Source organism: Diabrotica virgifera, chromosome 7 (genome assembly GCF_917563875.1).
Source record: "Diabrotica virgifera virgifera chromosome 7, PGI_DIABVI_V3a".
NCBI lineage: Eukaryota > Metazoa > Arthropoda > Insecta > Coleoptera > Chrysomelidae > Diabrotica > Diabrotica virgifera.
Window position 1 is genome coordinate 85,193,355 of NC_065449.1, and position 17,414 is coordinate 85,210,768.

The 17,414-nt window shown below is 34.4% G+C and overlaps 1 protein-coding gene across 1 annotated transcript in view; it reads right to left on the bottom strand.

The window, feature by feature from the left end:
• Positions 1-278: 278 nt before the first annotated feature.
• LOC126887703 (replication termination factor 2) overlaps positions 279-17,414 on the bottom strand; it is a 33,783-nt gene continuing 16,647 nt past the window's right edge. Inside the window, exon 4 of the mRNA XM_050655372.1 lies at positions 279-866. Within this exon, the coding sequence (XP_050511329.1) occupies positions 341-866 (526 nt within the window). The 3' untranslated portion in view covers positions 279-340. The remainder of the gene's footprint in view (positions 867-17,414) is intronic.

Here is a 17,414-nt window from a genome sequence, read left to right on the forward strand (position 1 = left end):
TTAAGATCATCACGTGATCAAATGCATAGTTTACGATTCTATAAGGTACATACAGACAAACATTCATTTTTATTTATATAGAAGAGGTGAATATTTAGGTTGCTATTGATAAAATAGTATTCGATATTTAAATAGGACAATAATGACCCTGTCAAAAGTATAAGTGGAAAGGACTAAACTATGCAGTGTTCAAGATGTATCTCATATATTCATTTTTTAGAGTTCCCATCCTGTATATGGAAAAAAGTAAGGAGAATGAATGAATAACACACGCAATATTTTACTACTTACAACCAAATTTATTAATGATAAAGATATATATTGCTAATTAATATTATACTTAATTATAAAATGGATTATAGGTAACCCAGTGAGCTCTATTTTGTTCCTTTTCTGATTTGTGACTTGTAAACAAAGATTTATATACATTAGAAACCTGTTTGTCTTTAGCAACACTGTAATCTGGCTTAATTTTTCTTAATTCTTCAGCTTTGGTCACTTTTCCTACGGATACCATATTTCCAATTTTTGAATGTGATACATCAGTTTTCATCTTTTTTGGATCTTCTGTTTTGGATGATCCTGCACTTCTTTTAATGCTTTTTGTTTCAGTAGTTATGGTTTCAGAAGAATTTCCTGCAACTTCTTCGGGTTCTTGTTTTATTTTCTTTTCTTTATTTTTCTTCGTATTCTGACGTCTTTTTTCCATTCTTTGACGCATTAGCTCTAAATCTTCCTCATTCCCATTTATTATAACAATATCATCATCTTCAAATGGTTTAGTACATTTGTGGCAATTTTTTGTACCAATTTCTTTTAAAGCTCTTTCAGAAAATACACATCCACAGGACCAAACTGCTACAAACCTGCAAAAATTAAACTTTTTTTATAAAATAAATCAAATTAATGATCAAATTACATTAGAGTATAAAAAAATATTCAATTTTATGAAAATAAATGTTTTTTTTTTATTACTTGTAGTAAAAATGAATGGGTTTTTGAAGTGAACACTTCTTATCGTTCAGTTTGCAAAGACAATGACATCGAATTTACTAAGTAACAGGACATTTACTCAACATACACACTCAGGGTTGCCAGGTCAGTTTTGGTGTCGTCAATCAGTAGCCATCAGTAGATTTTTTAAACCATTTATAATACAGTAAAACCTGTGTTAACGGCCACCTGTTAAAATCGGCCACTTCTACCAACGGCCAGTTTTTAAATAACGGCCAGTATCTAAATAACGACCAGTTTAAAATTCTCCAAACTAATTATATTATGTAGAACTGGTATCTACGGTCACATCTATATTACGGACGCGGCCAAGTTATCTCATATTTTTAAAGCCTTCATAGAAATTTACATAGATAGGTACTATTTATTTATTTGGTCTTTTATATAATATATAGTGAGCGCGTAAAAGTTGAAATAAAATATTTTTTTTGTGAATGGGTCACTTTAGGAAAAAATCCCGAAATGGGTCATTTTTAATTTTTAGATTATGCTTTTTTGGCATATATAGCAATGATATTTTTTTAATAAGAATATGATTGTGTGTTCGCTTATTTGAAAGGTTGTTCAATTCTCTATTCAGTGTAATAAACATTTATTGCTTCAAACATTAAAATAATTATTTATAAAGGATACAAAAAAACTATTGAATTAAATGACACAAAAAGGAGAATGTAGGAGAAAATATTGTTTTTCGCTTAAATTCAATGTTAAAGCTTCCACCCACCTACCTCTTAGCAGTTTGAACATTTAATTTAAGCGAAAAGCAATGTTTATTTATCAAATAAACATTTTTTTTCTCTTTTCTCAGAGCAGTAAAATGTATTTTGAATTAAATTTCATATATATATAAATCCCGTTCACAGCGTAATACGCCTTTGGGTTCCCGTTCGCCAAGCCTGTCTATTCTGCCAGTCTTCTTCAGATAGATTTCTTGCTGACATTGCTTTTGAGATTCCTTGGATCCATGTTGTTGGTGGTCGTCCTCGTTTTCTTTTCTCTGGTGGTACCCATTCTAATATCTTTTTGGGTAGTCTTTCTTCCCCCATACGTCTAACATGTCCGTACCATATTAGTTGTTGTTTTTCGATGTCTTCTATAATTGATCTTTGTACTTTCATTTGTCTCCTGATGTCCTCATTTTTCACATGTTCTAATCTAGACTTTCCCGCTGCTCTCCTCCAAAAATCCATTTCAACTGCCAATAGGTTACCTTTAAGTTTTTGTGATAACTGCCACACTTCTGAGCCATAGACGATTACTGGTTTTAATATGGTATTATATATTCGTTTTTTCGTTTCCGGTCTTATATTTTTTTGCCATAATACTGAATTCAACGCACCTATAACTTGTTTTCCTTTGGTTATTCTGTCTTTTATGGCTTCATCACTTCGTCCTGTCTTTGTCAGTTTTACCCCCAAATATGTACATTGGTCACATTTCTTAATAGTTTCATCTTCTAAGTCGAGGTCATCTGGATTATTTTCTCCTCCTACGCAAAGATATTGTGTTTTTTGGACATTTACTTCGAGGCCCCATTTTTTGTACTCTTCCATTAGTTTTCTAGCCATATACTCCAGGTCTTCTTTGTCTTGGGCAATAACTACCTGGTCATCTGCATAGTGCAACGTATATAACGTTTCATCCCCAATAGATAGCCCCATCCCTTTACACTTCTTCTTCCAGTGCCTGAGTGCTTCATCGATATATATGTTGAACAGTATGGGAGATAAACAACAACCTTGCTTAAGTCCTTTTGTTACCTGAAAACCATTAGACACCTTTTTTCCTATTTTAACTTTTGCTATTGTGTTCTTATAAAGCTCTTTAATAGCATCGATTAGTGTAACGCTGATAACGATAAATTAAATTTCATACATTCTTCTTTTTGTGTCAATAAATTTATTTGTTTGGACACCCTGTATAAATAATTGTATTAATATTTATAATCATTAGTAGAATGGCAGATGATAGGATAGTACGAATAGCACGAGATAAGTCACCAAATGGACGAAGAAGTATTGGCAGACCAAGAAAAAGATGGTGCGATAACTTAATAACTTAATATAAACAATTTAGGAGGCTAATATTGAAAAAGAAACAGGGTTTAAAGCCTACATACAAAAAGGAAGAAGAAGAAGATGTTTAAATAGGGCTTTTCATTCACAGTCATTTGTTTCGAGCTTCTGTCATGTGTCACTAAATATTAATATATCTACGTCATATGTTATTGATATATCCAATGATACAAACCAAAGACGTACGACGTAGATATATTAATATTATGTGACACATGACAGAAGCTCGAAATAAATGACAATCGATGAAAAGCCCTATTACTGAATAGATAATTGAATAACCTTTCAAATTAGCACGTCAGTAGCATGATATATATGCCAAAAAATCATAATTTAAAAATGAAAATCAACCTGTTTGGGGATGTTTTTCCAAAAACGCCCATTAACGATAAAATGAATTTATTCCAACCTTTACGTGCTCACTAGTATATTATTTGTTATTACCTGACCACGAATTTATAAATAAAAACTTTTTCAAATCCTGGGTTTGTCGATCTGTTATAAATAAAACACATTATTATTGCTTGCCGTTTCGGCTACGTGCCATTTTCAAAAGCACTTTAATTATATAAACATTAGGTATGTACATACTTCACTTTATATTAAATATACATAAATTTTATGTTTACACTTTTTGCTAGTTTGTAATTTGTAAAAGTGATATTTTGATCAAATTGAATGAAATGTACAAATCTTGGAAAAAGAACAGACTAGGACAGAACAAAACTACAACAAAAGATATTGATATTATACAGTAGTACTAAAGACTTTGATTAGTGGAGGTTATGATGACAGATTGTTGTTAGCATTTTTATCTGCAGCATTTTCATATATTCATGCAATATTAAATAGTTATTAAACATATATTGTGTGAGTAATATCTAGTGTTTGCAATTTATCAGAATAAATTTGCATATAAGTGAAACTCTTGAAGATATATCATAAAATTAAAAAGTGAGGTTAACAATGCCAGTTTGTAATAAGTGCAAAAATGAGATTGATGGTAATCAATCTCAGGTATTCTGCGACTGTTGCAGAATTGTCTTCCACTCATCTTAAGCCTGTTCAGGTTTAACTACCTCAGAAAATAGAGCTGTAGTTCTCCAAAAAAGAAACTTGATGTATTTGTGTGTTGACTGCCGATAGGCTTTTAAATCAGCCCCTATGGTAATAAAAAGAGTGCAGGAGCTTCAGGAAGAGGTTGCTAATTTAAAAAGGGACATAGAAGTGCTTAAATCAACTCCAGTCTTAAACAGCGAGCAGATTTTGTATGAGGCAAATGAGAGAGCAATCAGGTCAAAAAATTTAATGGCATATGATGTACCAGAGTCTTCAGCAGTAGTATTACAGGATCGAATTAATCATGATATGGAAAAAGTGAAAGAAGTATTCAACAAATTGGGTTTTAATGATGTAAGTGACTCCATAATGAAAATTGTAAGAGTTGGACAGAAGAAAGACAGAAAAATGAGACCACTTAAAATTATTTGTAAAGACTCTGATATCGTTCACAAAGCAATGCGTTTAAAGCACAAGTTAAAAACAGAGTCCTGACCATATAAGATATCATATGATTCCACACAAATGCAGCAAAATGCTTATAAAGCTGCACGGCAAGAATTATCACAGAGGTCAACAAACGGGGAAGTTAACTTAATAATCAAGTTCATAAAGGGGTTACCATCGGTTTGTGTTAAGAAACAAACTGTACAGGAAAACTAAACACTACCCATTAGCTATTTACTACCAAAATGTTAGCGGATTACTTACTAAGTTAGATGATCTCAAGCTGGCTGTGAATAGTTCTATGTATGATGTTATAATTTTGGTTGAAACGAATTTAAACATGGATATTTTGGACAGTGAACTAAACTGCACACACTTTTGTTTATATAGACAGGATAGATCAAGTCTCACAAGTCAGAAAGCCAGTGGTGGTGGTGTTCTTGTGTTTGTGAATAAATCAATTTGTTCTCAGAGGCTCAGGGTTCAAGACACAGTGGAACATTTATTTGTATCTTGTGAGTATATGGGAAGTAAATTTATAATTTCAGGAGTATATATTCCACCTAGCATGCCCATAAATTACTATAGAACTCATTGTGACGCCGTGGAAACTATATTGGTAAACTACCCATCTCATAAATTATATGTATTTGGTGATTACAATCTTCCAGAAGCTCAATGGTCTAATGATGATTTTGGTGTTACAGTAGTTTGTCCTAATACTTCTTCAGCACTTCCAGTGGCTCAGTCTTTTGGTTACCTTCAATTACTTCAAAAGATAGATATTCCAAATAAAAGGAACATTTATTTAGATTTATTGTTCACAAATGATAAATATGTAGAATTAAGTTTGGCAAGGGAACAAATTTTCAGAGATAGTCAGTTATGAATGTATTATTAGAAATATTTATAAGAAACAGGATCCCTCTGGTTTATTTTATGAAGACTATTACTATGATTTTCAAAATGCCAACTACTTGGGTCTTAATGATTATTTGGCAGGTATAGATTGGGAGCGGTGTCTGTTGTACCAGGATATAAATACATCTTTGGAGGTTTTTTATGAAGTCTTGAGTTTGGGAATTTCTTTTTTTGTGCCTCTAAAGAAATATAAAACTGGGACGTATCCTAAGTGGTTTTCATCTGAGCTTAGAAATCTTTGTTACCTTAAAAGAGCAGCACACAGAGCCTATGTCCATACGAAATCCTATGCTAGTTATAATGAGTTTTCTAGGTTGCGAGGGGAGTGTAAACGAGTCAGGGAGGTATGTTGGCAACACTATTTAATTAAGGTGGATCAAGAATTTAAATTAAATCCTAGATATTTTTGGAAATATATCCGAGACTTAAAGTCAAATCATTCTCTGCCTCAAAACATAATTTACAATGACAAAGAAGCCAGAAATGCTCAAGAAAGTGTTGCATTGTTTAAAAACTTTTTTGAATCAGTATATACTTCCAGGAACCAGGATGATTCACTGTCAATAGAGATACCTGAAAATGTTTCTGAAAGTTTAAACTTCACTTATATTTCAAAAGTAGAAATTTTTAACAAAATCTTGGAGCTTCCCAATAAAAACACACTAGGTCCAGATGGGGTACCAAACAGTTTACTTAAGCACTGTATTTACACTTTAGTTGTTCCATTATATTTACTATATAATCAATCTTTGAAGTGCTCAATATTTCCAGATAAATGGAAGCATAGTTTTATAATGCCTATATTTAAAAGTGGGGCAATAAATCTTGTTACTAACTATAGGAGTGTCTGTAGAGGATTAATATCCAATAACCAACATGGCTTTTGTGCAGGTAGATCTATGGTCACCAATTTATTATCGTATCAGATGCAAATTACAAAAGCACTTGAAAACTTTCAACAAGTGGATTCTATATATACTGATTTTTCCAAAGCCTTTGACCAAATAGATCACCACAAATTCCTTAATAGGCTTTATAATGTTGGGTTTAGCATAGACACTCTAAAATGGATTAAGAGCTTTGTTTAGGCAATACGTAAAGTATCCTTAACAATAGTAACCTATACTTATTGTACGGTTATAGAGTATATTCCCATAGGTAAGCTGGTTAAGAGTAGATAACGATTTTTCATATGTAATTTAAAGTATTATCTGCATAAATGGCACAAAGAATATTTGCTACGAGAGGTATATGGTTCAAAATGCATACAGTATCACGACTAATAAGTTATGTTCACATACATGTAGAGTACTTACAGTTTTATTCCTTGATGACGTGTCACATCAGAGCTCTGATTGAATTCCATAATCCATTTGGTTCATTTGTAAGGCACTCACTAATACGCTAAATAAATCATCGTCGATAATACTGAGCAGATTGAATTATCTGAGCGGTATAAAACGATAGCAAAAAAAGCCGGTAAAATGCGGCCTTTTTACGAATAGCGGGAGCGTCGATAGATTAGAGATGATTCTCGTTAGGAAGCTTTTGACGATCTGCCCCGGCGAGGGGTTCAAATGCGAGTCTCAACAATAACCTGGAGTTTCCAGAAAGGTTACATAAATACTACTTGAATTTTAAGTAATCAGTAGTACAGGGGCGTAACTAATTATTTTAGTGAGCCGTGTATAATATATTTATTGTACATATTGCCGGGGGCGACAGGCGAGAGAGATGGCCTATATCACCTCGAAGAGAGGGGATTGGCAAAGATGTGCACAACGATAAGAAATGTTTGAAGAAATTAGAGTTTATATACACAAGGGGTAACAACGATAAAATGGAGGAAAACGATAAGTTTTCCCCCTAGGGATAGATTTTAATCTTCCAGGGGAATCACAGCGATTTTCGTAATACCACGAAGAAAATCACCGTGAGTAGTGTGAATCTTGACAGTACGAACTAGACCATCCTTACCAGGCAATACATCTATTACCCTGGCAGTTGGCCATAAGAGTGGAGGAGTACCATCCTCCTTCAACAGAACCAAATCCCCGATCTTGACAGGGTCAGTAGGGTCGGTCCATTTATTTCTTTGCTGCAGGAGGCAAAGATAGTCTTTTTTCCACAATTTCCAAAATTGCTGTTGAATTTTACTAATACGCTGAAAAAGATTCAACCTATTTTCAGGTATCTCTGAAACACTTGGTTCAGGGGGCGCGGTTAAACTTCTTTGAACTAAGAAGTGAGCTGGAGATAGGAAAGCGAAGTCATTGGCGTCAGACGACATCCTAGTGATGGGTCTCGAATTTAGAATAGCCTCGATTTGGCATAATACTGTGTTAAACACTTCAAAGGTGAAGTGGGAATTTCCTATAATTCGATAGAGGTGATACTTCACACTCTTTATTCCTACCTCATGGAGGCCGAATTGATGGGGGTTGCGGGGAACACCCATCTTGAAAGTTATGGAGTTTTGAGTACAGAATTCCTTAATCTGTTCCGAATTATTTTGATTTAAGAAAAAATCATAGAATTCGCGCATTTCATTTTTTGCCCCATGGAAATTTGTGGCATTGTCGCTCCAAATAATACTGGGCGTGGATCTTCTGGCAATAAACCTTTTCAGAGTAAGAATATAGGCTTCTGCGCTTAATCCTGTGACGAGTTCGATATGAACACATTTAGTGCTCATGCAAATGAAATAGGCTACGTATGCTTTGTAAAGCGGTGCCTTCCTCAAATGTGAGGACTTAATTAAGAAGAACCCCCCATAGTCCACTGAGACGACTTGGAAGGGTCTAGTGGGGAGTACACGATCGGGATGCATATCTGCCATCTGTTGAACAGAATTGGGTGTCATGAATCGGAAACAGTTTACACACTTACGAATTAAGCGTTTAATCTGTCTTAATCCGTCAATTGGCCAGTACTTCATTTTGACATACGAAAGTACTGTTTGCGCGCCTGAATGTAATAACTTATGATGAGCTTGAGTCAAGATTAGTTCTACAACTCGACATTTAGAAGGAAGTAGAATGGGGTGTTTTTGATTATACGATATGGGGGCGTGTCGGAGACGTCCTCCCACACGAATCAGCCCATCATTATGTTGTAGGAAGGGGTTGAGTTTACGAATGGCTTTATTGGTCACGAGTTTAGCATTTTTCAATTCAAGAATCTCTTTTTTAAAGTAGATACTTTGGATATACCTGATGATCGCGTGATCAGCGATCTCCATTTCGGGTGGCGTCAATATATCCGTATCTCGTGGAGAGTTATTTATTTTCTTTTTAATATTACTGATGAATCTAAAAAGATAAGCGACAATTCTTTGAATTTTACGAAAAGAAGAAGATTTAGCGAATAGATTTTCAAAGGTGTCGTTGAGTTCGTGATTTGTTGCTATGTTTGAGACAACTAACTTCCTTAATTCAGGAAGATCATCCTGAAAATGAGGAATTTGATGAAGAGAAAAATCGATGGGATTGTCTCTAATAAAGCTAGGTCCGCATAACCAGTCTTCGGTGGTCTGGGGATTATCAAAGACATTTATCCCTCTGGAAGCGGGGTCAGCGATGTTTTCGTGACTTCTGACGAAATGGAAATCACAAGGAAAAGTTTCCAACAAGGAATTGACCTTTTGAATTCTGTTTTGTACAAAAATGTTCCAAATGTGTTTTTTAGAAAGTATCCAAGACAAGGCAATTGTAGAGTCAGCAAAGAGATGAGATGAAGATATACTCAAATTTTTCTTGAAGATGTGAAAAAGTCTATGAGCCAGAGTGACTCCCAACACTATTCCACAAAGTTCCAATTTGGGGATGGTGAGTTTATTTTTTAGCGGAGAAATTTTGTTTTTAGAAGCGATAAGCCGCGACGATACAGAAAAGTCTGAGTATGTCGCTTTGAGATACACACAAGTGCTGTATATTTTTTCCGATGCGTCGGTGAAAATAATTAATTGAACATCAACAACTTTCTTTTGTAAAAGTAAGCATCGAGGTACCTTGACCTCTTCTATAGTTTTGAATGTCGATAAGAGGTTTTGCCAATTTTTCATAATGATGGGTGAGTCAATGGGTTGATCCCAGTCCAATTTCTGGGACCATATTTCCTGTATCAAGAGCTTAGCGTTCACAAGGACAGGGGATAACCATCCTAGCGGGTCATACAAAGTAGCAATGTAGGAGAGAATAGTACGTTTAGTAACAACATTAGCCAATTTGAAGATAGGAGTTTTAAACGAAAAGTGGTCGCGTTCTGAATCCCAGAATATGCCTAAGACTTTATCAGATCCCGTGAAGTTAAGACTGACTTCAGAGATGGGATTTAAATTGTGTTGAGACAGAAATTCTGAAGAACTGCAGTTCCACTTGTGGAGGAGGAAACCATGGGTTTCTAGCAAAGAAGTTAATTGTTCGAAAAGACAACTTAATTCATGAAGACTGTCAGCACCGCTGATCAGGTCATCCATATAGATAGATTCTTGCAGAACACTAGTAGCAAGTTCGTGGGTATGTTTGTTGTTGTCAGCGATGTGCTTGATAACTCTTTGAGCGATAAATGGGCTACTTGGGAGCCCGAAGGGTAATCTTTGAAATTGATAGCACCGTAAAGGCTGCTGAATATTGTCCCTAAAGAGAAAATTTAACAGAAATGTTTCAGTGGGACAAATGGCGATTTGTAGGAACATAGCCTTGATGTCGCCTACTAGTGCGAATTTAAACTGACGAAACTTAGCGAGAATGTCAAAAAGTTCATGTTGGACGACATAACCTTTGTCTATGACGTCACTGAGGGAGATTCCCGTAGACGATTTATTGTTTGGATCGAAAACTATACGAGTGGAAGTAGTAGAGTTGGATTTGAAAACGGGAAAGTGAGGGAGAAAGTAATTAGGTTTACCTGAGTCATTTAGCATTTTTAACGGCACTTGAATTATTTGTCCGTTATTGAGATATTCCGATATAATGTCCTGATATTTTTCCAATAAATCAGGGTTGAGTTGAAAACGTTTCTCGAGACTGAGAAAACGTCTTTTTGCCGAGAGAAACGAATTTCCCATGTCTATATCTTCGATAGGGAGTTTGAGATTGAGTGTGGACTCATATCGTCCATTGGGGAGAACATTAACATGTTTTACAAAATTAATTTCAGCGGGGTGATCATTAATGAGATCGGTGTTCTGAGGAGCGGCTTCTTCCAGCTCCCAGAATTTTTGTAAATGATCGGATAGTTCCTCGTTGGACACTACCGGCTCATTTACGGCGGAAGGAGTGTTATGAGAACAACAAGTAACGAGAGAGTTTGAATAAAATTCCAAAGCCTTTTTAGTATTTTTCGACTTAAGAGCAAAGTCTGGAACTGACCCTGATATCGTGTACCCGAGTAGAGTGCGTTGAAGAACGGGAAGACCTTTTCCCAAACGAATTATTTCAGGTTGAATGATATCGTTATACAGGTCTGCACCGAGCAGGATACCAATTGGGGATGTTACATGGAACATCGGATCACCTAATGGTATCTCTGAGGGTATGTTTAGTTTGCTCGCCGAAATAGAAATTTGAGGAAGCGGATTTGTTATCTTTGGGAGTACAGAGCACGAGATGTCAAAAGGAACGTCGTTAGCGACAGCGAAAATTGTTGTATCTACAATAGATTGAGACGAGGATGAGGTGGAGTTAATTCCATTGATCCGTAATTTTCCATCTCTAGTGGTGAGTGACAGTTCCTTTACGAGGTCAGCACTAATAAATGAAACCTGTGAGGCCGAGTCTAAAAGTGCCTTTGCGAAGACCCTCTTGCCGCTAGGAGCGACAAGATAGACCTGGAGTGTGCTTAATAACACCAAATGATTATCAAGCGAGGCTGCAGATAGAGCCATTGAATGTGGAGTCGAATTTTGAAGATTAACTTCCGTTTCAGGAGCTCTAACATGTGAGGGCCCCTGTTGTGAATTACCCTGTGTATGGGAGTTATTTGAGATAGCGGTTTTATTATGATTATTTGAGTTGTGTTGGCCAACAGCCGCGGAAGGGTTACTATGACCCGTTTTGTCGAAATGGAGCAACGTGTGATGACGAGATTTACAAACTATGCAAGAGAATTTGGATTTACACTGATCGAGCATGTGAGACCCAAGACAATTAATACAAAATTTATTTTGTTTGACAAAACTAAAACGTTCTTTAGAATTCAACTGCTTGAACTGAGGACAAGAGTAGATCGAGTGAGAGTCGTTGCAATAGGAACATTTCTTAGGACCTAAGCGAGGCGAAAGGTTACTGGTAGAAGTGTCTGAGGCTAGGTGTAAAGAGTGTCTGGAAGTAGTAGTCGATTTTGGTTTTGATTGAGATTGAATATTCTCAAGATGAACAACGCGTGTCTCGATTTCCCCTAGAAAATGGACAAAATCAGGGGTAGCTTGGCTACCACCGGATTGGAACTCAAGAGCCCTAATGGTAGGTGCGTCGAGTTTCTGAGTAGCGATATGTATGAGAAGTAAATGCAAGAGATCTGAAGGGGGCCTATTCAAGTTCAATAGGGCCTTGAAATTATTTGACATGACCGTATGAAAATTTCTTAATTGTGAGTGATTTGCGTTTCCAGAAATAGGAGGCGCATCAAGAATTTGAGAGATGAGAGTTTTGATAAGCGATTTAGAGTTGGCGTACCTTTGTGTCAGGTTATCCCGGGCTATTTTGTAATTGTCACCTGTGAGTGGGATATGCTCGAGAAGCGTCAAAGGCTCGGAAGTTAGAAAACTTTTGAGGTAAATGAGTTTTTCCAGATCACTTAATGTAGTATCAGATCCTATTATTGTATCAAAGGTCTCAATGAATGAATTGTATTCAGTAACTAAGCCACTAAATGATTTTAACTGAATACGAGGGAGGTTTACTGTTCGTTGCCTAGCCATAGACTGTGAGGTTAGAGAAGAATTAGGGTCAAATTGGAGGGAGGGGGTAGCAGTCACATTAGAACTTTCAATGACCTCTAATCTTTCTTCCAATAGAGAAATTGTATCCAAATATTTATCAAAAACCACAGAGGAATCAGTAGAGGGGGTAGGTTCCTCGGGGATCGTCTCCAGCACATTTTGAGCATCGCGGAAAAGTCCGTAAGAATGTTTGAGTTGTGAAATTATTTCACGAATTTTATATTTGTTTAGAGAATTAAGAGTTGTGGGAACCGAATCAGCCAACTTGGTTATATCAAGTTTTGCGGTGAGCCTCTGTCGGTTATATTTTGATCGGTCAGCCATGTTGCGAGAATGTGAGATTAGATAGATTATTTGCAAATGTCTAAACCTATAAATCGATGCGAAAATGAGAGAATATGTACAATATATTATATATTACACGTTTAATAGTGTGAGATTGGCTTAATAGTATCACCCTGTATGAGCGCAGATTAGTATATGAAATGCAAAACTATAAAATTTCAAAATATATGCAATTTTCCAAAATGGGTATTTTTCAGCAAGTGTGAGACACCCTTAACAAGTATTTAAATTAATTAAATTGAAGGAAAAAACAATTATTTATTTTCTATAGTTTTCTAGAAGTGTAAAATGAGCTTAAGCGAAGCTAAATGTAGCAAAAACTTACAATTTATGCAAGAAAACAAAATTATTTTTAATAATTTTTGTAACCTGTGAACCAGGCTTAATCGGATTCAAAATTATAAATTTAATTTAAATCAAAAGGTTGAACAAACAATGTTAAAATTATAACACCCGTACTATCAGCCAAGAAATGAGTACACTTTTTGTATACTATAAACAGAAAAATATATTTACGAAAATAAAATAATGTAATATATGCAAATATTTTTTCATACAAACAAAACGACTCCTTTATTTGAACAAAGCAAGTAGTTTCTGAAATTGCACGTGTAGACCGGGCTTAACAACCTACCAGCTATTGTAGAGACGTGCTGGGTTAAATACTGAGAATTTGAGTGCAGAAAGAGAGGAATATTTTATTTTTGTGCCGGGGCGGCGTGGCTTGGAAATTTCCAAATGCAACAGAAAGACACTATAAATGAAAAACCGTTATTCTCAGAATAGAGATTATCAAAATATGCAAATACGAAGGACCTTGAGGATTTAATTAATAAATAATTAATATGATACGGCTCGATGGAACAGAAATGTTTAGGCAATACGTAAAGTATCCTTAACAATAGTAACCTATACTTATTGTACGGTTATAGAGTATATTCCCATAGGTAAGCTGGTTAAGAGTAGATAACGATTTTTCATATGTAATTTAAAGTATTATCTGCATAAATGGCACAAAGAATATTTGCTACGAGAGGTATATGGTTCAAAATGCATACAGTATCACGACTAATAAGTTATGTTCACATACATGTAGAGTACTTACAGTTTTATTCCTTGATGACGTGTCACATCAGAGCTCTGATTGAATTCCATAATCCATTTGGTTCATTTGTAAGGCACTCACTAATACGCTAAATAAATCATCGTCGATAATACTGAGCAGATTGAATTATCTGAGCGGTATAAAACGATAGCAAAAAAAGCCGGTAAAATGCGGCCTTTTTACGAATAGCGGGAGCGTCGATAGATTAGAGATGATTCTCGTTAGGAAGCTTTTGACGATCTGCCCCGGCGAGGGGTTCAAATGCGAGTCTCAACAATAACCTGGAGTTTCCAGAAAGGTTACATAAATACTACTTGAATTTTAAGTAATCAGTAGTACAGGGGCGTAACTAATTATTTTAGTGAGCCGTGTATAATATATTTATTGTACAAGCTTTTTGTCTGACCGTCAGCAAAGAGTTAAAATAGGTTCGTATCAATCAGATTCTATAAATGTTACCTCAGGAGTTCCGTAAGGAGGACACTGTTCTCCGATTTTCTTTGTTTTATTTGTAAATAGTATTTTTGAATGTTTTAAGAACTGTGAAGCCCTGGGTTTTGCAGATGATTTGAAATTTTTTAGAGTAATTGGCAGTTTGGAGGATCAAAAACTTCTGCAGGAAGATGTTGATAGATTAGATCAATTGTGTAGGATAAATAAGCTAAGGTTAAACATTTCTAAATGTTGTCACATAAGCTTCTTTAAAGGAATTAGAAAATTGAATACTTCATATTCATTACAAGGGATAACACTGAATTATGTTTCTAAAATTAAGGATTTAGGGGTTATATTTGATGAAAACTTAACTTTTGTGGAACACGCTAATACAATTACAGTGAAATCATCAAAAATGCTAGGTTTTATAGTTAGGAGTTGTAAAACTTTTTCTGTAAATACATTCAAAATTCTTTATTGTTCATTAGTTAGGTCTAGATTAGAGTATGCTTCGGTGATATGGTCTCCATATCATGCAGTGCACATTGCAACAATTGAAAGCATTCAGCATAAATTCTTGCGGGTGTGCTCTTATAAACTTAAGTTGATTATAGTAGATCATGAGTATAGTGAAATTGAAAAGCAACTTAAGTTACAATCCCTGGTAGATCGCAGGCTTTGTGCTGGATTAATATTTCTGTACAAATTAGTAAATTGTACAATATATTGTACAGATCTATTGAATCAATTACACATTGGGATTCCCTCAAGAAATAGGAGAAATCGTTCTATCTCATTTTTTGTACCATTTCACCGAACAAACTATGGTTACTACTCTCCTTTAGATAGATATGCAAGAATTATAAATCAGTATCATCTAGAGGTCTTTGGTATTAGTTTATATTATTTTAAAAGTCAGTTAAGGAGCATAAATTTTTAAATTGCAATATGACGTGATGTAACCTAGTCTCTATTTAAGGGTGTATATGATAATGTATAATGGAAATAATTTATTTTAAATTTTTAATTTAGAATTAAGTTTATTTTCAATCTGTTTACATATTGTTATTTATTTTGTTAACTGTAATTTGTTAATGGGGTTTTCTCGTAAAATAAATAAAAAAAAAAGACAAAAATTACCCATTACTTTTACCAAAAAATAAAGTAGGTAGGTACCTATCTATTCATCAGATACTCCTAAATTTTTTCCGAGGCGTCGCAATACCCGATGGTTTGCCGGTTTGGTTGTATCTATTGTATCAGTATTCCTAAATTGGAAACACATGGGACATAATATGGTCTATTAGTGCAGCCACTGAAGGTGGATATGAGCTATTACCTCCGATTTCGTTGAACCTCCATCGATTTGCATGAAAATTGGTGAGTGGTTAGAGGATATCTCAAGGAACATAGGTGACATGGTGCCAACTTGCGCTTTTACCCTGGGGGTGGATCCCAACCCTTCTCGGGGTGAAAATTATTTTATTAAAAATAACCCCACAATTAGATCGGGGGACAAATTCTAAGCAAAATTTGTTATATAAAGTTATTAAAATAAATCAAAACTTTTTGAGTTATTAAAGATCAAAAATTTTAATTTTTCGTAAGAAAAATGCATGTTTTTAACCGATTTTTCATAGATAACTCAAAAACTATAAGTTTCTACAAAAAAGTTATTACCAAAATTGAAGCTAATAAAAAATTAAATAAACGTCTTACCAAAAAAACCTTTTAATATTAACTAAAAGTAAGTTATAGGTAATTAAATGTATATTTTTTTCGACGAGTACTCAAATCTAAGTATTCAAGCTTAAATTACGGGAAAATTATGCATTTTATAACATAAACTTATTAAACATTTATGAAAGTACTTAAAAATATCTATCAAATAAGCACTCGGACAAGTTAATAGCATTAAAATTTATGCACCAAGAATGTTTCAAAATGTATCTTTTAAAAATTTTTCCAAAAAATGTTATTTTTTTTTGTAACTAACTCCGTTAATTTATATTAACGGAGTTACCTAAAAACTAATTAAAAGTTGATTCCAAGAGCTATTAAAAAACGTCGAAATTAGTCTTTTAAACCTCTTAGTTTTTTAAAAATAAAAGGTTAAATGGCCCTGGTTACATGGTTTTTCGCAGCAAAATTGAAATTTTAAACATTTCTATCTCTGTTATTTTTTACTCTACGGAAATAGCAAAATCGGTAAAGTATTTGGAACAGAAAAAACTAAAATTTAGTTAGATATAATTTTTTACGTATATTGAGTATTTTTGGAGTTATTATCAAAAAAAAAATGAAAAGTACGATAAATTTAAAAATCCTGATTTTTTTAAATTATATCTTTTTTTTCAAAAATATGCATTCTAAACTGGTCAAAATTGTTGAAATCGTTAACTAAGTTAATGTGACGAATTTCTAACTGAGGCCGGCCCTGCCCCTAGTAGTCAACAAACAACAGCGACACGTCATCGACGAGTATTGTCTCCGCTAATCCAGAAGTTTCCCCGATGATAGGCGTGGACCCGCCTCAGGCCTTCCTGACTGTTCTCGAAGCAGAGCCGTATCTATATAAGCGGATGATTTTTAAGCAGCAGGCAGTCAGTTAATATATTCGACGCGATATATTGTTTTATTGTTTGATCGGGTTGCTGAAATGTATGTATTTTTAAAGTAGATAAGTCGTATTTGTAAATAAATTAAATGTTAGAAAGTGTAAAATAAATTAGATATTGTTGTTAAATAAGTGTTAATTGTAAATGTTATAAATAAACAATTTCAAGTAAGTCTTTTATTTATTTAATAATAATTAAAAGTCAATTCGCGTAATATTTCCTAAAAAACGTAACAAAATGGTGCAGAAGTGAGGATACTTGAAATACATAAATTTAACGTAAATTTTCGGTTTAAATAGAGTGTGGAACTTTTAAAAATAAATAAAATATAAATCGTAATAAATAAAGTGTGTGACAATGTCTTCACAACATAAGAAAATCACTGAATTGATCGTTAAGGAGCTCCGCAACCAGTTAGAAGAGAGAGAGACATGGACACTACTGGGAAAAAG